Below are 22,720 nucleotides of genomic sequence, written 5' to 3'. Positions count from 1 at the left end.
GACAGAATCTGTGTCTCCTGAACTGGCCACAAGGACAGCGTTTCTCAGAGCCCACGAGATGGAGCAGCAGGGAAACTACCCCAGGGCTCGCTGCCCAGGGCAGCAGGTGCAGGGCCCAGGGAGCCCAGGGCCTGTGGCCCAGCCTGAGCACGGCTCTGCTGCCCCGGCATGCCCAGGCCTCCGCCCCACTCCACTCTTCCTCTCTTCCCCTTCCCGTCCTCTTGGCCTTCCCGCTCCCCACGTCTCCCCACAGGCTGCGTCTTCCCCACTGCTCAGCATCTCATTCTTCACTTTACACGCACAAAGGGGGAAAAGGGGTTTAGTAGTGAAAAAAAATCCCAGTTACATCATTTACAAAGTTTCCCATATGAACAGAACAGAAATTCATCACAAAGAGGGACTTTCATTTTTCCTGATAGAAATTGAGACGTACCACTTCTATACACTCTCGGAAACTAGAATCTTCCCAAAGATCTCCAGAGACGGGACTGGGTATGGAGACCTGGCCTGGCTGCCAGGCGTTGGCCAGAGGCTTGGACCCTACAAAGCCCCCAGGGATGCCCACATGCTGGGTCTTCACCCTCTTGCTTCCCCATCTCATTCCTATTGTCCCACTCCCCACATACCTGCAGCCCCGAGCACCTAGTGGTCCTCCTGACTCAGCCTCTGGACAGGAGACTCTGGCCCGAGGGGGTCTCGCAAGCATCACGGGAGGCAGGAACCAGAGGCTGCTCTTCAGGATGTTTTGTATGAAAAGAAAGCAAGGAAGCAAGACTCCTCCAGGGTTTGAGCTCTGCTTCCTCACATAGATGGCACGGGCAATGGAGATTGTTCTCCTTCATGTCTGGGTTGTGAAAATAGCACACAGTAAGCTGAGGGACGCTTCCCACAACCGCTCAAGCTCTCTGGAGAAATCCTGCCAAGTTATTGTCTGACTTTGAGTAGAGTAATAGGTTTAAATCTCTCTAAACTGTATTACTCCCCAAAATGTTGAGTTAGAAGCAAGGATATTCATTGCAACACTGTTTATCATGGTGAGTAGTTGTCAATATGCTAATGGCCCTCAAGTAAGATATTTTCAAAATCAGTTACTATTTATCCAAACATACCAAGCAACACCACAAAGATCTTCAAACATTTAATGGCATGAAAACATCACCATTTAAAAAAATAAATAAAAACAGGCTACAGTTATTATTCCTTTAGAATCACGGGTTTATGTACATGGGAGCTCATCCACAGAAAATAGCTCTGGCTGATAGATATTGAAATAACAGTACAATTGTCTGAGTGATGGAAGTATGAGTGAGTTTAGTAGTTGCCTCTTTCGTTGTCTGTATTTCTGAATTTTCTACGGTGAAGATACATTATCTTATATATTAAAATCCACAGGTTTTGTGGCTTCTTTCAGCTTCAGGTGGTAGCCCTCAGACTGCAGAATATTCGGGTCATACACATGCATGTGAAGTGTGTGGACAAGAGGAGCGTAAAGCGTCAGCTCTTAGACTGTCCCCATATGGATCGGAGTGGCCACTGGCTACTTAGCCATCGGAACAGACCTCGGTAACAAGGAAGGAGTCTTGATTGCCTATAATTTCCCACCAGTCTCGCAAGCCAGAAACAGGTAGATAAGTAACTTGTGATGGATAAGGGTGATTTGGGATGGCTTAGTGGGAGGCTGAGCAGAACATCAGGTTACCTATGTTCCTATATGCAGTTTTGATATGTTCCCCTAGAAGTTTTTATGCCAGGGTTATTATTAATAACGACAGTGCGAGTATCCGCTAGGATGGTTGGGTGTAAAGAACAGCTAGGAGGGGTTGGGCACTGCTAAGGCGGTACTAGCTTTAACCATAGGGCTGAGATTACCTCACCCTGTAACAATTAGATTGTTGGGATATGCTAACTCTCAGTCCCTGATGCTTGGAGCTCAGAAGTTAGGTGGTCTTGCCAACGGTATATAATTATTTCAATATAAAACTGTAAATAATAATTGTAACTATTCCAAATTATTTATTTTTTTCTGATAAACTTCAAATTTGTTGTGTATGGTTGGTAAAACATTCCAAATTATCTCTGTGTAGATCAATGACCAAACCCAAGCCCACGGTCACCTCTGTCCTTCCCATTGGTGACCTACCTTTAGCAGGGGAGTGGATTATACAAGACGTTAATCAAAGTGTTAACAATTCTGCTAGTTGTATTTTATAGTCTTTTTGTTAGGAATTCTCATTACTCAACTTTTTGAACTTTTTTGTACTAATTTTGAGGCTAAGTGATCATTGTGCATATTTTATGTAATGAATACTTATTTAGTGCTAATTTTATGCCGGACATTATTCTATGTGATTTTTGAATATTTAACAAATGGTTGTCCCCATTTAAAGATGAAGAAACAGAGGCACACAGAGGTTAAGTAGTTTGTTCCAGACGACACGATCGTGGGGGTGGGGCTGGGACTCTACCCTAGGCAGGGGATCCCGAAGGCTGTGATCTTCCTCCTTACGTGACGGTGCCAATGAATGTAAAACATTTAGCATTTCAAGAGGACACACAGACCCTTGCTACTCGTAAATCAATGTGGATCAATGTATGAGCCAAGCATTCCAGAATGGATAAATATGGCAAGCTGGCCCACGCCGCTGTTCCTTCCCACAAACTCAGCCCTAAAGTTCTCACAAGAGCAAGACAGGGTTTATTTAAACCCTGAGATGTCTCTCTGTGGAGACAAAAGACAATGAATCCCGTTTGGAAGACAAAGAGCAGGTCAGAAATGGATTCTGTTCATATCACCTCAGAGCAGATGTTGGTGAAAGCTTGTCTCTTGTGTTCATTATTCTTCCTCAAGTCTTTGAACATGGAAGGAAATACCACATGCTCTCACTCATGTGTGGAATTTAAGAAACAAAACAGAGGACCATAGAGAAAGGGAAGGAAATAAAATACGATAAAAACAGAGAGGGAGACAAAGCATAAGAGAGTCTTAACTCTAGGAAACAAACTGAGGGCTGCTGGAGGGGAGGTGGGTGGGGGGGTGGGCTAACTGGGTGATGGGCATTAAGGAGGGCACGTGATGGAATGAGCACTGGGTATTATATGCAGCTGATGGATCACTAAACGCTACCTCTGAAACGAATAATACACTATATGTTAACTAAATTGAATTTAAATTCAAAAATTTTTTAAAGAGATGATAACAAAGATAATCCCCCCACAGCGTCTGGGATGCAGTAGCAGTTCAATAAATATTGAATGAATGGAAGAAGACATTGGGAAAGAACACGATGAGAACCAACACGGTGACCCAGCTGACCTGCTCAGCCCCTGGACCACATTCTGTCCGTGAGATGTCATGAGGGTTGGGCATTTGTATAGTGTTTTGCAGCCCTTGGTGCTGTTCCATCCTTGTTGGTGTTCTGCCCCCCAGTTGCTCCTAGGGTTCCGTCTCCTTCACGTCAGAGTAGATGACATGGGAGTCCTGGGAGAGAGGCACGGGTGAAGGAAGAGAAGGAACATGGCTGCTGGGGGACAAGATGGGGAAGGACCTCTCCAGGAGGCCAGCTCACCTCGTTCTCCAGAACTGGCCTCCTGGTGTTTGCTGTGGAGAAAAAAAATATTCCTGAGCTCTTGGGTTTCCACTTAGACCTCACTCCTGACAGGGCCCCAGGGCACAAGATGGCGACGGTTAACGTGTGGTTTCCAGCTTCTCCTGTTCTTCTGTAAAATCCATGCCTTAATGTTGTCCACTCCGCAGTCCTTCTAAGACCACCCAAGCTCTAAGCCCTCCACCAGCCCTTGTTAAACAAAACCTTTCCTCTCTCTGATGCCATTTCCGTGGAGTGTTGACAATACCGTGTCCGGGCTCACCCTGCTGTCATCCCTTTACGCCCTGCAGAGAACACACACAGGCCGTTCGTGCACTACGCGGACGGGAGCGGGACACACGGAGAAAGGAGGGGAGACCCCGAGTCAGGGGCAGCTTGAGGGCATGCCGGCTGCTTCCTTCTCCCCTCATTCCAGGTGGGAAGAGTGGAATTCAATCCCCCTCCCGCCCTCGGCAACGCGTGAACCCCTGGGGGGCCTGGAGGATGAGCGGGCAGTGGACATGACTGCAGCTTCTCAGCTTTGCTGGGCTGGTCCCAGGCAGGGAAGGGGAATGACAGGGTCGTTGGTTCTCTGCAGGCTGCAGTGGTACAGCTGTAAGCAAGGCTGGCCGAGGACCCAGCTTCCGTGGCTCAGAGGAGCGCGGCTGGGTGACCCTTTCCCGGGAAACCCGCCAAGCTGCCAGTGGCCCGTGGCTCCAGCAGAAGCAGCCAGGAGCCCAGAGCAAAGGGCCTGGTGGAAGGCTGCGGCGTTAAGGGCACTGGAGCTGCAGCTGGAAGGACACGGCTCCGCACTGCTGAAGAAGTGCAGACTCAGTCCTTGCAAGGCTACACGTCCAAGGGCAAATTCTCTAGACGAGGCCGATGTGTTCGGTGACCCCTCCCATGGCATCTCCAGACTGCAGTCCTTTCAAAGGGGCCTGGCAATGACCCTTCTCAACTGGGACAGTTCCTCCTGGACTTTACATACCGTACTTCAGATATTCTCCACTGATTTGGTTTTATCCCTTTGCCTTGTAACCCAGATTCTTCCTCATTGTCTGTTTCGTTTTGGAAGTCAGCTTCTCCACGAGAACCTGCCTGCAAATATCGCTTGCTCCCTCTTGCTTACAGCTGTACCACTGCAGCCTGCAGAGAACCAACGACTCTTGGAGCTATAGACTGCATGTCAAGGTCAAAGGACGTACGAGAGCCTCTATTGCACCCGTGCTGCCCCTTTCTTGGGAAGATGCATCTAACGAGAACCACTCTGCAGTTTCTCACCAGCGTCTTCCGGGGGCTGCATGATCCACACCCGGGAATAAACCACATCCATATCGAGAGGGCCCACTGCAGGGAAAAGACAATGGTTCGTAGGTGTCCGTGGACTAGGGTTCAAACTTCAGATGTGCCTTCCCAGTCCCCTGCTTTGCGACTGCCCTCCCAACCCCAGCATGGTTCTGAGGGTCATTTATTTATTGAGATTGGGCCTCATGCAGACCACCTCATGGTTTTTTTCACCTGCTTTCTCTTCCCTCCCCGCCACAGCCACAGTCCCTGGGGAGACTCACCATTGACATACTCCGGCTGCAGCTCTTCAGGGTCTGGGTGTGAGCTGGAGTGGGCGGACTCCTGAGGGCTTGCCCTGGAAGCATCTCTGAGGGAAAGCAAACTAACCACATGACAGTGTCCAGGGCAAGAGCGAGAACGGAGAGGAGGCAGGGTGGGGAGAGTGTGGGAGAAGCCATGCAGACATGGCACTTGGCTTGGGTGATCTGATGGCCCTTCGTCTAGACTCTCGGGCTGTGGTCTTTCAGGTGGGCAGCCAGAGACAGGCCACAGAATCACAAAGTTCTTTCTTAATAGGAGAGCCAACCTGATCTGGCAAAAATGTTCTATTCCTCATCTTTAGCTTTTTCAAAAGTTATAAATAAGAGAATGATATTGCCTCAGGTTTAATTTTTTTCTCTTATAAGCTTTCCTAGAACTTCATCTGCTTCTTTCTCATCAATTTATCTCTCTCTTTTGTATATTGTGTGTGTCGTATATTCTCCATAAGACAATATGTCCCCCGTGGAAATAAACTCCATTTTATGCATATTTTCAGACCCATAAATAATCTTGAATATGTGAGTAGTAAAGTAACTTAGAAATCCTGAATTCTCTGCAAGACACCACCTTGTCACGTGGGCCACCCCGAGACAGCACCCTGACAGCATAAATGTAATGGATACAGACATGGCGGCGTATCATAGAAAGACGCTGTGTGACCCGTGCAAGCAGAAGGAGCAGCAAGAGTTGAAAATCGTGAATGAGGAAGGTCTCTCGAGTTCCTATTTTGAACAGGGAAAGTTCTCACCTGGCTGCATGAGTGGCAGGGCGTTCCCCTGAAAAGCAGATGAAGGAACATTCATTTTAGGGGAGGTGTCTTCACCTCTTGAAACTCTCCCCTGACTTACCCACGTGTCGTCACTTGTAGGATGTAAGATTCAGAGTAGGGATCCGGTTGTATTGTGTCCTGATGACTACTTATTTTCTCCAGCCCTGAGAGTTGGACAGTCCATTATTTTTCCCCGTGGATCTGACAAGCCACTTCAAATGGCAAACCCCACGGGCATGGGTCACTGTTCTTGGATTTTTTTATTGCTGTGTCAATTATCGCAAACTAGATGCTAACTGCTGATGACTTTACTGCTCTCCTTGTTTAGGCAGACCATTCCCACTTTCTCCATGTTTTGATATTTGCAACCCCCACTCTAAAGCATGGTCTTGGGGTCAGGCTTGACGTTGACATGCATAAGACCCACTGGGTTCTCCTTTGCACCACTGGCTTTACAGAGAGATACAGAACAAGGAACACAGCCCAGCAGCATGGATGTGTCAGCTGACTCACCCGTGGTCAAGGAGCCCTTCCCTGGTCCTGCAACTAACTGCTCAGGGGACAAGTCCCCATGGATGGGAGCAGAGGCCACTACGAGGGACAGGATCAGTCTCAGGAGCCGTGTTGCACTTGGGGATGTGCTCACGTGTCTCCCACCGAGCATTTATAACCCGCTCAGAGCGCGTTCAGTGTAGATACAGCTCCGCAATCATGAAAATGCTGCTGGTAATACAGCCAGCACTCCAACTTGTTCAGGGGTTTTGGAGACAGTGTTAGAGGAGCAAGAACTAACTCATTTTCTTCAAGGAAAGGAAGAAGGACCTCAGGACTTTCCACCAAGCCAGACAGTCACTCAACCATACGGTGAGGGATGCACATCTTCGAACAGTTCGAAATCGGTGTATGTGATTCTAGCAACTCCTTCCTGAACAAATTATTTTTACAATGGACTTTGCTCTACTTCCTAAGCAGTTTTGAACAGTAACAAAAATTGATGATATCTTGGCTCCCAAAGAAAACTTCAAAAATATTCTAAAAAATGAATACGGGATAAACGATCTTCTCTGATCTTAGTGTAACTGGAAATTCATAACAAAACTGTGAAGAAATCTAGATTGGTCTCTAACATATACATTTAAGGAAACTAAGTCTTAAGCTACTAAGTACCTATATAAATACATAAGACAAAGGAAAGCAAATATATTAAATGTCCATTTTTTCTAAAGAGTAAGACTAACGAACAGAATGCAGCACCTTAAAGAAAAGCAGAAATTTCAGAATTAGAAAGCAAATTGGTAGATCAAATAAATCATTCTAGCAGCTTCACTTTTTAATCAAAAGGGTGGATACTCCCTTTTTCGAAGCCATTCACGAACGGGAAAGGAGAAGGCGCGGGGGAACACGAGCCTCCACAGGGAGGCTGGGGGAATCACAGGACAGCACCTCATGATTCCAAGTAAGCAAACTGGGAACCCTGGCTAAGACAGAGGATCTTCTAGGAAGATTCCCCAGAAGATAAAGAAACTGTGAACAGAGTGTGGCAGTCAGGACGGAGTGTGTTCTGGTCCCTAACAGACCAATCTCGGTTTGCAGGGGCTCACAGCAGCATAGCTTTGTAAATTCCCCACTTGTGCCGCAGACCTGTCAAAAATCTGCGGGGGGTTCTGTCGCTAGGGGACCGAGTCGCTCAGGGACCGAGGCTGCCGCTGGAGGCCACACCATCTGGCGACACTGTCAACACAGCATGTGTTTGCATGAGCACGAGCGCACGGGAAGGGCATCGGGACATCAGCGTCTCGCTGGTAAATGCTTCTGACAGCAAGCAATGCAAGCGGCTTCTGCCGGCCTTTCACTGGCTGCATCTCGCTTCAAGGAGAAAGGGAAACGCAACTGTCCATGTGTCCAGACGTAAAGGAGGGCTGGGTGTCACCGAGCAACAGTAGCGCCTCTCACAAGATTAGTTACAAGAGCAGGGATAGCGACACCTGCCAAAGACCGGCTCCCCCAAAACCCACCAGGCCGTTTCCACAGGGGAGCGCCACGAAATCTTGAGAAAACAGAGAATTACTTTGCCATGCAAACTATCCCAGAACACATAAGACATAAAAAAGAAGGAAAATGTCGAGCTTCCTCTGTAATGGTGAGTACAAACACCCCCCCGCCGAAAAAAAAATCACAATAACAACAAACCTGGCAAACGGCGCACATTACTATTAATGAAAAAAAAAACTTCAAAAGAATGCTAATGTTAAAAATGCATCACTAACATTGGACGTTTATCTAGAATGCCAACATTAGTCAATATTAGGTATTCTGGTATAATATAATTAGTTGATTAAATAGCTGAAAAAGAAATAACACGGTTATCTTCAAAGATACTAATGAGGTATTAGCAAAAATTAAAAGTTGTTTCTGAGAAATCATCTTAATAGTCTTAATAAAATAAGAATGCTGGAACTTCATATTTGAATATGTTACATAGCAGAGAAATACTAGAAAAGTTTCCCTCAAAAACAGGAACCAGACAAGCTTATCCACATAAGATACCAGAGGCCCTTAGGCATATAATTAGACATGAAAAAATAATTTGCGTAAGAATTGAAAAAGAGAAAGTAAATGTTTTACTGCTTTGTAGACTGTTTCTATATTTGAAAGGAGCAATAGTATATTGGTATGTAGATGAAAAGTGAGAGAATTCATCACCGTGGATGAATCAGAAATTATTTTATGTTAACAAAGAACCTCTCTCCTTATATTTACATATTTTTATCAATTAAAAACTATAATGAAAGAAAAAAACAATATCACAATTCCTTGGTCTGTTTAAAAAAATATAACTTCCATTGGACTTGAAAAAACTGAATGACAGTTTCACCGTTTGGTGATTTTCCAAAATTTCTTTTACCTGGGGGTCGTTGATAGGTCTAAGGAACCATTTTGCAAGAGCTTAAAAGTTTATCTTGCATTTCTGTTGTGCCCCGTGCTTGTCCTGTATCTTAGAGATTAATAAATGACACCTCACTGAATGGGGGGGACACGGGGGAAACCTGCCAGAGGAGAGGCAGGCTTGAGGCTTTGTGGCCAGGCCAGCGTGGACTCTGTCTTAGCTCTGTGTTCTAGTGGCTGTGTGAACAAGGCAGCCCACTAACTTCCCCAGGATTGTTAAACCTGGACCATACTACACACTTAAAAATTATTTTTTATAATTACAGATAATATGTGTAAGCTTGCCATACGTAACAGATGCAATCATTGCTCATTGGTAACACTTCTTGGCTAGCAGAATACTAGTAGGGATCAGTATGAGATATCACTTGGAGGAGACCTCAAAATTCCTGGTTTTACAGATAATAGAGAAACGATCTTGCTGAAAACCCAGCAGCTTTATGGGGGTGTTGGTTAGCGAAGGTGGTGATTTCATGCTTCCAGTGATGACAAAAGAAGAAATTGAATAGACCTTTCTTCTGAGAACTGGAAATATTGGACAAAATACTGATAGAGGTCTACAGTGTTGAAGAGGTGATAGGATAAGAAGAACTACTGGGGCCAGGTTAGAGAGCGGAGAGGCTCCGGGACAGAGGATGGTCCTGTGGGGCACTGGCCAAGTCCAGACAGGGTGGCCCAGGGGCCGGAGCTTCAGGAGGTCTGGTGGGGTGGGGACGCATGGACTGGAATGTGTAGCGGTTTGTGTGGAATTTTTAAAAATATGGCTGCAAATTCTTTGACACTGAAACTTCCATGTGGAGGTGGAAACTGTGCTCCCTCCCCTTGCATCTGGGCAAGTGTGTTAGGGACCCGATGAAAGCGAGTCATCTGGAATTCGCTGGAAAAAGACGTTGCAGATTTGCCTATTTTTGAAGCAGAAGCCGGCATGGAAAACCTGTGACTGCCCTGCGGGCATCCTGCCGCGAGGGCATTCAGGCCACACGGAGAGGTAGTGCGTGTGCTCTGGCTGAGAGCCCCCGTCGAGGTCCCTTTCTCCAGCCATTGCCAGCCACCATGTGTGCGTGCCGATGTCCCACGTGACCCATGTGAGACACCCAAGAATTCAAAGAGGAGTCACTGCTCTTGCCGTGAGTAGGTAACTAATAAGAAAGTGATAAAAAAGAAAATGTACTAACTTGTTTTCATTCCTTTAAATCCAGTACTTATTATGTTTCACTCCACTGTATATAAACTGATTATGTCTATTGAAGGTTATTAAATGATGTAATAATTGGACATTTTTATGTGAAAGGCAATCATGAAGGACTGTTAACGGTTTTAATCCACACGCAAGGGGACCTGACATATTCTAAACGAGGAATACGGCCGCATTGCCCGCTGCATGAAACCTTAGAAAATCATGAAATATAAAAAGAATTAATCAGACTTGGGGAGGTTTTCTTTCTTTCTTTTTGTCAAATCCAATCTATATCAGTAATGGAAAAGTTGGCAGCAATAAAGGGCAATCAAAACAGATGGCAGATAACCAACCTGATATCTTGTGGGACCAGTAATAAAACAGCAGAGCCACAGTGATGAAACCGAGGCCACCACACAGCACCCCAAGAACTCTGGCCGTGACATGGTCTCTTCTGTAGCCATCGGTCCCTGAGGGAAGACACCAGTGCGTCAGCCTTAGAGGGCCAAGGCTTGGGTCCTGGAATCCTTGTCCAACACTCTGAGGAGTGGTTAATATAAATTCATGCAACATTATGTAAGTACAATGTGTACTTCCCAGGTTGGTGTGGAGAGAAGAGAAGCAGCCAGGCGCTGAGATCACCTTCTCGAACCTGCCACACACAGTAGACATCACCTGGACCCCCACCTACCTTCCAAAACCCCAGTATGGTACCAATGAAGACTGCCGGGGCAGAGCCATTAATGGTAATGCTCCTGTATCCAGGGACCATCAACCCACCTGTGACAGTGAGTGGCACCACCTCGCTGCGCTGGGCCCCCAGGTCGTTGTTCGCCTCACAGGAGTAGTTTCCAGAATGTTCTGCGGTTAGAGAGAGGTTGAAGGACGCTCCTCCTCCAGAGGGGGCCGAGATGTTCCCCAGAGTGACATTCTCATGATAAAACCGGTACAGGATCGGGGGAGAGCCGCTCTGGGCCTCACAGCGAAGCTCCACCATGTCCCCCACCACAGCCCGGGCCCCCGGCTCCCCAAGGGTGAGGACGGGGCGTGACACTGGACCTGAGGGAGACAGGGGGCCGGCAGAGAGGGCTTGTGAGGCCCCAGTAGGCACACAGACCCCCAGACCAGGACCTCAGTGAAGGGCCATTGTGTGTCTCTAAGATTCTCAACAATGTCTTTAGAAATTTGGGGGAATACCAAGTCTGGGGTACACGGTCATTTGTCATTCTCAGCTTGTGTTTTTCTAATGCCAGCCCAGCCCCCTTTATATTCTCTTCCATGGAAAGAAGGACGTCCGCCGTCTAACTTGCAGGGTGACCCACCCTCCAGTTACTGTTGGTGCTCCACGGCCCAGACCCCTGGCATGTGACTCCTGGTACCGCGGCCCTGGCTCTGGGGTTTCTGTCTGGGAGGACTCAGAGTGCAACTCACTTCTCACATGGATATGCAGCACCTTGCTCTGGATGGGGTCGTGGCCGTTGTCAGCTCTGCAGTAATAGCGGCCGGCATCGCGCTGCCGCACGGCTGGGACCTCCAGCTCCGCGGACAGGGAACGCTGGGTCTTCCTTCCCACACTGGTTCCTGTGGCGTCTCTGTGCCAGGAGAATGTGATGTTTCCTGTGCCTTTGGCCACCGAGCAGAGGAGTACCAGATTCCCTCCTTCGATCACCGGGCCCCTGGGAGCCCAGATCTGGAGGCTTATGTTAGAGACAGGCACTCCTAAACAGACGGAAGATGACAGGTGAGAAGCAGACTTCGGAGGACTCTGGGACCAGGCGTGACCGGCTTCACTCTAATGTTTCAAGTGGGAATACGCGTGGGGCTCCTGCAATCCATTTTAAGTACACAAAGGTAGGGAATCCGTGGTGATGTGGGTGCAGATGCTGCCTGTCTCAAGCCCCATCTGCCTAATTTCATGGGATCACTACGGAATGTGTGACGGGTCATCGGCCCCATGGACAGGAAAACATTTCTGGGGGGAGGAGCTGCTGTGCAAAGTGGTGCCTTCTGCACAGAATGAAGGGGTCACTGGTAGCACCAGTCCTACCTCGGAAAAGCCACTGTTTCCATTAACAATATCAATAACAATTCCTCCATTATTCCCAGTTTCAAGGGTCCACATGAATTACACCCCCTCCTCTGGCCGCTTGGTTCACTCAGATTTCTGCTTTCTCTGATGCTTCCTTTACCCCCGACGCTGGAGCACCATGGTGCCGTCTAATGAACCAGCTTGTGTCGCAAGCCAGCATCGGGGGCCATCTGCAGATCCGCTGGGGGGCCGGCGCCTTGCTGGGTAAAGTCCCAACCCACTCCTAAACACCAAGGCACGAAGTGATCAGGGAAGACAGGGCTGATGGATACGACTTTAATGAGAAGAGAACGATTATGAGGAGTATTTAAAAAAAAAAGGAAAAAAGCCCAAAATGTAGTATTTGTCCCCCACTGACAGCAAACCAAGACTTAATTACAGTTTCAGCCCATCCTGGGAATGTGACCTTCTAAAAGTCAATCTGAAATTTCCTGATCCACACTAATGAGGTCATCTGCATAACACAAAAACCAAAAAAACCTTGCAGTTTCCTCCTCCCCAAAAGATGTCCTGGCCTGAAGAAATCCTCTCTTTTATTTTGCTAATAACCCCCTTCCCCACCTGATGCCTACAAAAACATGCATTTCCTACAACTCCTCTGATCATCTCTACTTGCTGGCTGGGTTCCTGCTGATTCAGGAATTCTTAATAAAGTCAATTCCATCGTCACATTTACTCCATTGGGTTCTGTTCTTTAACAGGAGCTCTGCCCATTTGTTATTTTTATGAAATGCCCATCTCTAGCTCACATCCCACTTTCCACAAAGATGGGAATTGCAAGAGAACCCAAAAGACGAGCTGCTGGAAGTGAAGCTGCCGGTCTCTTGTTTTTCCCACGCCCGGACCCACTGATACTTACTCTGCACGTGAATCTGGGATTGGAGGCTCTGTTTTCTGACCCTGGGAGTCACTGTCTCTGCCTGGCACCAGTAGGACCCTGAGTCCTCCGACCACATGGCGGGGACCCGGAGCTCTGGGGAGCTGCTCCAGCTGGACCCCAGGGCTCTGCCATCTCTGAAGAAGCAAAATCGGAGCTCAGCATTTGACCTCTGTGGAGAAGGCTGGGTCTTACAGGTCAGGGTCACTGGGCTCCCCTCGATGGGCCAGAAGGGGCTGACCGTGAGCACAGGGCATGGAAACAGCTCTAGAGAGAAGGATTACAAGTACCCCAAACAGTGAGATGGATGGTTCTGATGAGGGAACAGAAGGCAAGCTGAGGACAAATCAAACTGACACCCCGCAACTCCCCCCCCCCAAATGGGATGTGACATTCCTCAGGCACTCCTGACTGCCCTAAAGGACAAAGAAATAGTTAACCTATAGACACCACAATCCTGCAAGACTTGAGTCTCCCTCAGTTTACAAATGTCTTAGCAGTCTACAAGAACAAAGCATTTCTAGCAGTAACCTAGCTTCGGGAAGGGAATTTAGATACAATTAAATGTCTTTGTAACCTGCAGCCTATTGATGGATACTTGAAGCATGCACAGTGTAACTTTCCTCCAGGAAGTTCCCAACTATCTTCATGTTAATTCCTTGCTAGAGGGGTAAACAACCTTAACTTGACAATAGCAAGGCCTTGTGTCCTGTGAGTTTTCTTTAACATATGAAAGTATTTTCTCAACCTCCCTTTTTCCTTACCTCCCCCAACCCCATAGTATATAACCAGCCACCCTTCACTACCCGGGGCAGCAGCTCTTTCTGCCCACCGGTCCTGTCCTCCTGCTTTAATAAACCACTATTTTGCACCAAAGACGTCTCAAGATCGTCGGCTCCAGACTCCACCCCACTGAACCTCACCTATATTCCAAAATCTCATCAGTTCCTGCTCAAAAGCAACCCCAGCAAACCAGACATTCAGACCAGACATGTCACCTATCACGACTCCCTCCTGCGGTCCAACCACAGGACTCTGGTTCACATGTGGTGTGGGGCAGGTGTTTCCTCCAGGGACCCACCCTACTCTGACCAGTTTTGTCCAGCCGGGCTCCCACTGGAGGGAAGGTTTTACCTTGGACTTCAATCCTGACGCTTCTTGAATCTCCTGACTTAGGAAAGACGAATTTTCCAGCAGTAGCAGAACAGTGGTAGTTGCCACTGTCACTCAGAGCTGCGTGTGAGATGGAAAAGCTAGAGACTTCATTTGAAAAATGTAACTTTTCTCCATCTTTGTAGTATGCCATAGTCTCGATTTCCCTCCAGCCCTTTTTCTTCTGGCACATCAGATCGATGCTGTCTCCTTCGAAGACAACAGAGGGAGCCTGGAGGGTCAGCCAGTCTGCAAGAGAGGGTGTGAGGGGCTGGATTTCTGCGTCTCTGCCTGTCTGCAGAGAGCCCAGATGCCCGACCCCTTCCTGGGCTCTTGGCAGCACAGCCCCTTCCCTTCGGGCAACACGGAGGTTCCAAGCCCGCCTTACCTACTCAGGGCTACGTCCTCTTTTTTCCTGAGGGGTATCTGAGTCAGCATGAGCTGTTGTAACAAAATACCATAAGCCGAGTGTCTTTGCAACAACAGACATTCATTCCTCACAGTTCTGGAGGCTGAAGTCTAAGATCAAGCTGCCCGCATAGTCAGGTTCTGGCGAGGCTGCTCTTGCCCGTTGGAGACGGCTGCTTCTTGTGTCTTTTCACTTGCTAGCTCTCTGGCCTCGTTTTCTAAGGGCACTCATCCCATCATGAGGACGCCACCTCCATGACCTTATTACCTCCAAGGGCCCCACCCCCAGATACCATCCTCTTGGGGTTAGGGTTTCAACATAGGGGTTTGGGGGTGAGGACTCAAACATGGAGTCCATGGCAGGGACCGTCAAAGCAAACCTAATTTTTTACATGGCTACAGGAGTGAAGTTCCTCCTGCTTAGCTCTATTGGCGACCACACACGGGGGACCGCTGTCCTCGGGGACACGTTGCTTTCTCACCCCCTCTGCTGTGATCCAGCCTTTGCAGGCACGACACTGTGCTCTAACTTCATATTGTTCGTCTTCTGCTTGCCTGGCCAGAGGAAGCTGCCAAGGGCCCTGGATATCTGGGGAGTAAACTGGTGACTGGAACAAGATCCAGTATCTCAAACCTCGGAACTTTCCACCTGACTAGTTTCCAAACACTTCCCCTCCCATTCCATGTGTAATTAGGTGGAAGGGAGCTTTCATTCAGGGTTCAGCTCTTAGGGGATTGACCGTCATTGCCAAGAGTCATTGCCAAAAATAAATGTCCTCCCCTGGGACCGTCTGTCGCAGATTCCACCCTGTGACTTCACTTATTTACGGTACCAGACTACCTTCTGTGTCTGGGACATTTGCATTGCCTTTTGGGGTCGTAATGGAGGATTTTGACCTCAAGGTGAGGAACTAAGTTACATCTCAATCAAAAATCTCCCTGCCCCTGTTCCCTGGTGGCATGACGACCAGAATCTGGAGGTAGCTAGGGAAGCAGAGGTCAGCCACAGGAGGGACCAAGTACCTCCCAAACACCCCTGCAGAACCAGAGCCAGACGGCACAGGACACTCATGCAATTCAGAATCACGATGTTTGGAAAACATGTTCATGACTGTTCCAGGCAGAGAACCAGATTTACCTGTTGGACATCAGGGGGACAATCTGGGTTATAAAAAAATGAAATTGGAGGGGCAGAAAAGGTGGATTACAGAAACAATTAGCTAATTCGAGATTTTCGCCCTCCTTCACTGATGGAGACTCGATCCCCCGGGGACGCGGCTGTGGGACTTATAATTAGGCTGATTTTTAAACCACTAGTACAGACTTCGTCCAGAAACTGGAAAAATTCCCAGGGAGAATGCTGCCGGGGGAGGGGCGAGCATTCTGGGTCAGGGTTAGAGAGGCCACGGAGGAAGCGCCTGAGGGGCCGTGTCTCGGGCTCGGGACCGCGCCAACTACGTGAGCCTGTGAGTCTGTCGCCAAGGCCCATTCATGGTGCCGCGTGAGCGCAAGGGGTGGGTCCTGCCCCTGAACAGGCTCTGGCCCGAGCTCCTGGAGCGGCCCCTGGCATCCCTGTTGCATCCACGTCTCGCCGTGAAAGGAGAGTGGAGGTCTGTGCTCCCAGGACAGCGCCTTGGAGCCCCAAGGGCCCCTCCGCTGGGTGACTGGTGCAGGCGAGGCACGGGGACAAGCCTCCACCTCTCTAGACGCAGTCCAGCCTCGTGTACGTGTGGAATAAAATCCGTGCTCTGTACTCGCCTGGTGAGAAGAGCGAGGTGAGATAAGCTGCAGTCCCAACGTTGGGAAGGCGGCCCAGGTGCGAGCGCCCGCAGAATTCAGCAGTGCCGTGGACCCCGGACCGGCGGAGCACGACCTGGGAGCCGCTCAGCAGCCCGTGTGGGGACAGAAAGTGTGCCCGCCCTGCAGCGTGGCCCACGGCAGCTCTCCTGCAGCAAGGACGGTTCGGGCCTCACAGCAGACGTTGCAGAGACACTCCCTGACCTCCGCAGGACGACGCACCGATGGACCCCCAAGAGTGGGAGCAGCAACGACAGGGCAGCGCCCTCCTGACCACGCACGCGCCCTGCTGACCACGCACGCACTCTGCTGACCACGCAAGCGCCCTGCTGACCACGCACGCGCTCTTGGCCGCGTTCCCCGGAGAACCGCTGTTGTCACAGCTGCGAGGACCTTCAGCCCGACCTCATGGAGGAGTTATGGCCCCAGGGCCCGGAGAACCTTCCTTCCACCCCCACGGGCCGGCTGTCCAGCCTGCACACCCTCTTCCGGATGCCGCTCCCCCTACAGCTGGGACTGGACGCTGAGCGGACTCCACCGGGGCAGGCCGGGCAGGCGGTGCTCCCCCAGCCAAGCCGACTGGTCTTGAGGCGGGTTGGCCTAGGGGAGCCGTGACACTGGGTCATCTCCCCGGCCCATCCTCGTCCCTCTCTGCAGGACCTTGGCGGCGGACAAACCAGACCCTGGAAACAGCAAGGGTGTAGATGACTCACCTGCCTCCTCGCTGACGGGAGCTGTGAGGGGATCAAAAACCGGAGGTTAGCCCGGAGCGTTTGGCCTTACAGTGCAGACCTTTCCATCACTCCGCTAAACCACCCCCGAAGTCCCCAGCACCCCCTTTTCTGTTCCTCTGCTCCATCATTACCAACAACACGCTCTCCCTCAAGCACCAACTGGCCCCACGCATGTTACAATCACAGGCAGGTGCAAACCCCTCCCTTGATAGAAGGGAGAACCCGGGGCACATCCCACAGATGGACGCCGGGTGTTCAGGGATTCTCTCATTTCCTCGTCCTTCCCCTGTCCCCGCCAAGCCCCTGCGCGCCGTGCGTCTGCTACACGGTATCCCACGTCACTAAGAGCTCATCAGGAAATACCCAGGCAGAGTTTGTAGTGTAAACCCTGACGGCTGGGGATTTTTCTCGGTCCGACTTTGTGCCTGACCGGAGCTTTGATGCCGAGGCATCCACAGAAGACTGTGATCCCCTCACGCCGAAGCCATCAGACTAGACGAAGAGCCGGGCCACCTCCCCAGCTCTGAGGTGCCTTGGTTTTGGAGATCTTGGTTGATTTCCATAATTGACCATGTGGGCTACTTGGTTTATTCTCTTCTCTTTAAATTCCCTTTCATTTGTTTTAATTCACCAGCAAAGAGTGAGCCTGTGAAACCAGTGGGGCCCCAGTCTCCACTCCAATAAGAGCAGAACCCCAGACCCACACTGTCTTCTCCCCACAACCTCGCTATGTGGTCCTAGAGGTGCTGTGTAGTTTCCAGGCTCCGTAAGTAATAAACTTTAGTTTTCCGAAGTTTCCTGATGGTTTTTACTGAAGGGTGTCTTGCAGGCATGATAAGACCCACGAGGGCTGGTTCAGCCACAGCCTTGCTTATTGGTGGGCTGAGACCAGCACACACAGTTTTGAAAGACAAACCCACCTTGAATGGATTCCTTTTCTCTGACCATATTTTATGTGAGAGTCCTTTTACTCATTAACAAATGTTGGTTTAGTGCCTCCTGAACGTAGAGAAAGGAATCTCCTTTCCCTGTAGTAGCTCTCCTGTCCTGGTAGCCCGAGGCTCAATAGAGGAGCCTGAGCAAAGGGAGTCCATGCATCTCTGAACCCCACCCTGGAGATAACTGTCTAAATAGTTCTCATGGAGAAGTAGTAAATGTTGAAATTATGAAAACTATTATGAGAACATATTACTCTATGAATTATCTAAGATATCAGAGCAGGAACTCATAACCCAGGAACGGCGAAGTAGCCGACCTTGAACATTACGGACGAGGATGTGTTGCAGGCTGACTTGCCCAGAGCCCACTGCTTGGAAGCAGAGACCTGAGCATTCCCACTGGTCCCCGGGCTCTGATAAACCCTCAGGGCTTTCGGAAGCTGGGACCTCATCTCCTGCCACCTCAGTCCTAAGTCAAATTATTGGACTCACCAAAGATGACCAGCAGTGACCACAGCAGCATGAGGACCTGGTTCAGCTATCCAAGATGTTCCCTCGGCCACCTGCGGGGGTCTGTGTGCAGGGAATGGAAACTACCTTTCAAAGTGAGTTTTGTTAGTAAAAAAGGGAAGTGGAAGGGCTTGTCAATGTCCTGCCACTGTCTTCTTTCCTATTGGCGCTGTGAGAATGAAGATAGTCGTCTAGGTGCCAAAGAAACTCCTCCTCTTGACCCTGACGACAGTTAACACTTTACACACAGCTATTCATGAGTTGGACACAGTTCTAAGTGCCTTACGCTCACAGGGTTATTTGATATCCTGAGCAAGCTTCTGCAGTCTGCACGATCCCCTTCACACAGTTGGGGAAACAGGCAGCAGGGAAGGCAAGTAATGGACCAAGATCAGCACGGTCACTTTCCAGTAGTGACAGCCAGGAGTCAAACTCAGGCAGCCCTGTTCCACAGCCTGGCTCTCAAATGCTGTCGGATCTTACCAGGATATATAATGCTTCTGTGTTCCTTAGGGTAGCAGGGCCATTGGTGCAGCCACTCAGGGTTCCTGGGTGATGTTTTCTTCAATCCATATCTAGCCTTCTAGCACGGGATGTTGCTAAGATTCAAAACACGTGCTCTGTATCATTGAAAACATTGTCCTCTTCCATAGTTCGAGTCCATGTTGCTCTTTGGACGGCATGCTGCTCCCAGTGCAGCTGCAACTTCCAGAGCACACATCCCCAAATTCTGTGATCACTCCCGTTCTGATTAGATGTGGTCCCCGTGAGCGCTGTATGTAACAGTCCACTCGGGCAGGCTGAACAGACAGATACGTGTTGCCTTTGTGGACTGTTTGTAGCATGAAACTTTAAATCATAAAGTCATAGGTATTTGTAACCTGGGGACTGACTGATCGTGAGTTGAATCATAGACTCAGTGCCATCTTCTCAGGTGAATACTTAACATTGTCGCTCCCCGTAAACATAGCTTTTCTTCGGGAAACGCTGATGGACATAAATGGTGTCATTCTTCGTATCATCAAAGTCTTGCTTAGAGTAGTGTAGAAAGAAAGTGCTAAAAATACCCAAAAAAGCAATTACAAAATAAATTATATGTCAAACAGTGTACTCTCAAGCAGCCATTAAAATGATTCTGTAGAATATTTAATAGCAATAAAACTTGTTCACGATATACTGTTAAGGAAAAAAGAGCTCCCGAATGCAGTTTCTCTGCTGCACTCCATCCTCCCCACCAATTACCCAATTTAAAAAAAAATGTGTGGGACAATAAACACCCACCCACGTGTTAGTGTGATTATATCTGACTCATGTCATTAAAGGTGGTTTTTATTTTCCTCTTTTTGCTTATCACTGTGTTCTAGTGTTCGTTCTTACAATAAACACATGTTATTTATATATTTCTAAAAGATTCATAAAAAAGAAGACCCAGCTTTTTTTAGCCTCTCTCACCTCAAAGTGTGTCAAGCAATGCTACTTTACGTTTCTGCACGGGCAAATGGTTTACTTGTGTTTGGAAGAGGTTAAGTGTTTCTCTCCCTGGGACCAGAGCTGCTCACTGAGCTTCTCGTCAAGCCCTGGCCTCTGGAAGGGCTTCTAGGTGGCCTGTGGCTCCTCCTCGTCCTGCCCAGTCAGGACGGCACAGGATTCTGACGGAGGATGGTGAATTAAAGAAAAAAATACAGAAAAAGGCGTAAGCAAAAGGTAGAGGAAGAGCTGATGGTAGGTATTGGTTTTTCATAGACATCTGAGCAGATTTTTCTAAATATTTGTGGTTTCTTTCTGTCCTGTATGGGCACGTGGCTCTTGAGTTGAGAATTCGCTTTTTCCCATGGTAGGGGTGCGGTTTCTGTGAAAGTGAGTGATTCAGGGGAAGAGAAATGAGAGGCCACAGTGGGTAGGTGGGCCACTGGGGTGGCAGTGTGTTCTTAAGGTGACCGGCATGTTCCATCCGGGTGGTGTTCCAACCTGACAGATGGCAGACATTTACACGTGGACGGACACAACTTGCAGGCCCACCTAAACTCAGATGCAAAGTAGGGGCTGCAGCCAGAGACAAGGAGCTCAGCGGTTCGTTGGAGGACAAAGGAACTTCAAGTTCAAGGTTACAGTGGTGGAAGTGAAACTGTAGGGTGGGGGTGCATTGGCCAAAGTGAGAGATACAAACACTCCTTGTGCCAGGATACTGGGCCACCAGCAAGATGGAGTCACAGGTGCCAGAGAGAAGCAGAGTTACCTAGAGACACGAAAGCCTCTGGGACTGACCAGGTAGACCCTTGACTTGGACATTCTGCATGTGGCAGCATACACTAGGGTACTGTGTCAGACGCGGGGCGACAGTGTCCTTGTCAACTCTGTTCAGTGTCTTGGAAGGGACACAAGATGCAATGCCAAGGTGGGGTGTGTCAGGATTGAGACAGACACAAACAGACTCTTCATGAACTAGAACTCACAACACAATAAATACCATCTCTCATTTGAGGAAGTTGATTACCAGGATAGCCACAACGAGAAAATGAGGCTGGTCAACTTCCGAGATCTCTGGATGTATGTGGTTGAATTTGGGGCTGCAAGGCCGCAATGACAGAGTTAAATGTCACAATGTACGCAATCACTTCCCACAGGAATTGCTGCATACGTGGCAGTGGACATGGTCCTAAGTCACCGCCATCATCCTCATGTGGGAGCAGTTACAGTAATAATTTCAGTTGCTACTATAATTATCTTGAGCAACGTGATAGGTCCTTGTTGAATGGGGCTCGACCTAGAAATCATGCGTCCAGGGTAGGAGATACACCCTTTTGGAGGTGCTAATGTTTGTTGGAGCAGAACCGGCTAGTGGGAAACTTGATGTTGTCTCTGCAGACACTGTCCGGGTGTCATTGAGGCAGACCCAGACATTCTGCCCAGAAGACGCCCTACAATGCGATTCATTAATTCCTAGAATTCTGATGGGCCCCCATAGTCCAGACGGCACGGCAGGGAATTCGGACCAAGAGTGCCTGGAAACTTTTGTCCATTCCCTCCCCGGCAGATGTGGAGATGAAGCAGCTCCAGAGATCCGGGTCCTCAGAATTATCCACGTATCTACCCCAGGCAATCTGAGAAGGACGGGAGTGAGCCGAGCTTCAGGTAGTCATTGTTTAGGAGATTAGAGGCTTACGGATCTCAAAGTTTTCTTCTTCATGAGGAAGATCATTTTCTTCAATGTCAGTAGAAATTATTATTAATTCCTTTTTGAAGAAGACGTTGCCATTGCCGTGGTGGAGATCGAGGGCAGCCCGGTCTGGAAGTCTGAGGCGGGGAGGGGCACAGGGAGACTTAGTGAGGCTCTGGGTAGATATCTGAGTGGCATCTGCGACCGGGAGCAGACCTCCCTCGGTCTGTGAAAATACCTCCTGCCAAGGGGCCTGGGCTCCCTGGGGGTGGCAGCCAGGGTGGGGGGGCCCCCAGAGACCAAGACAATTCAATCTGAAGGCTTCTAGTTTCTCTTCTAAGTGTAGATGTGTGAGCTGGGTGGAGGGGACCCTTGGGGCACTGAGAACACTGACTCTTAGCAGAGCCGCCAAGGCAGCTTACTTGGGTCTCTTCCCAGCAGCAGAAGACCAAGAACCAAGGTCCGGATTGTACTTCTGGTTTCGGTTTTGGTTTCCCTTCAAGGGATCTGCTCATTCTTCTAACTTACTCTGCTAACGACTCCTTCCTAGCTCAGGAGGTGGTAATTCACCAGTCGGAGGAAGCGTGCCTTCATTCACTCAGGGATGGATAAATATTACATCATTTTTAAAATGCATACTTAAACAGGTAAAAAGGAAGGGAAATTTCCTCCATTACAGGTAAGCAAAGAAAAAGAAGTGAAAACAGAGTGTTACACATGTAAATTGACATTACTGGTGCCACGAGGAGAAAATATTACACTAGATAATTTATATGAGCTTAGCATTTACTCCATTTGGAACTCAGAGGCAAAACCCTGGGTCTGCAAAAGGCAGAAGGTTGAAACCAAAACACATAAAATCTGAACCATCGGAAGACTTTCCTTTTAATGAAAGAGTGACGTGGAGGGGGAAAAAATTCACCCACCAGCACAGAGATGACAGGTAACCTTATCTTTCTATGAGCTCTGAGGGA

The 22,720-nt window shown here is 48.9% G+C and overlaps 1 protein-coding gene across 1 annotated transcript; it reads right to left on the bottom strand.

Annotated features, from left to right (window-relative positions):
- Positions 1-3,278: 3,278 nt before the first annotated feature.
- LOC113246709 (Fc receptor-like protein 2) lies at positions 3,279-18,602 on the bottom strand. The gene is made up of 14 exons (XM_057315103.1): positions 18,572-18,602; positions 17,121-17,141; positions 16,722-16,800; positions 16,369-16,556; positions 14,185-14,451; positions 13,033-13,317; positions 11,516-11,803; positions 10,865-11,143; positions 10,438-10,554; positions 5,941-5,968; positions 5,153-5,238; positions 4,866-4,931; positions 3,567-3,598; positions 3,279-3,478 (listed from the first exon to the last, which is right to left on the bottom strand). The coding sequence occupies exons 1-14, from the start codon at positions 18,600-18,602 to the stop codon at positions 3,434-3,436; spliced, it is 1,812 nt and encodes a 603-aa protein (XP_057171086.1). The 3' UTR covers positions 3,279-3,433.
- Positions 18,603-22,720: the final 4,118 nt, after the last annotated feature.

This window comes from Ursus arctos, unplaced genomic scaffold (assembly GCF_023065955.2).
Source record: "Ursus arctos isolate Adak ecotype North America unplaced genomic scaffold, UrsArc2.0 scaffold_2, whole genome shotgun sequence".
Classification (NCBI taxonomy): Eukaryota; Metazoa; Chordata; class Mammalia; order Carnivora; family Ursidae; genus Ursus; species Ursus arctos.
The sequence above is the reverse complement of the archived record's forward strand: the minus strand, read 5'-3'. Positions and strand labels throughout refer to the sequence as shown.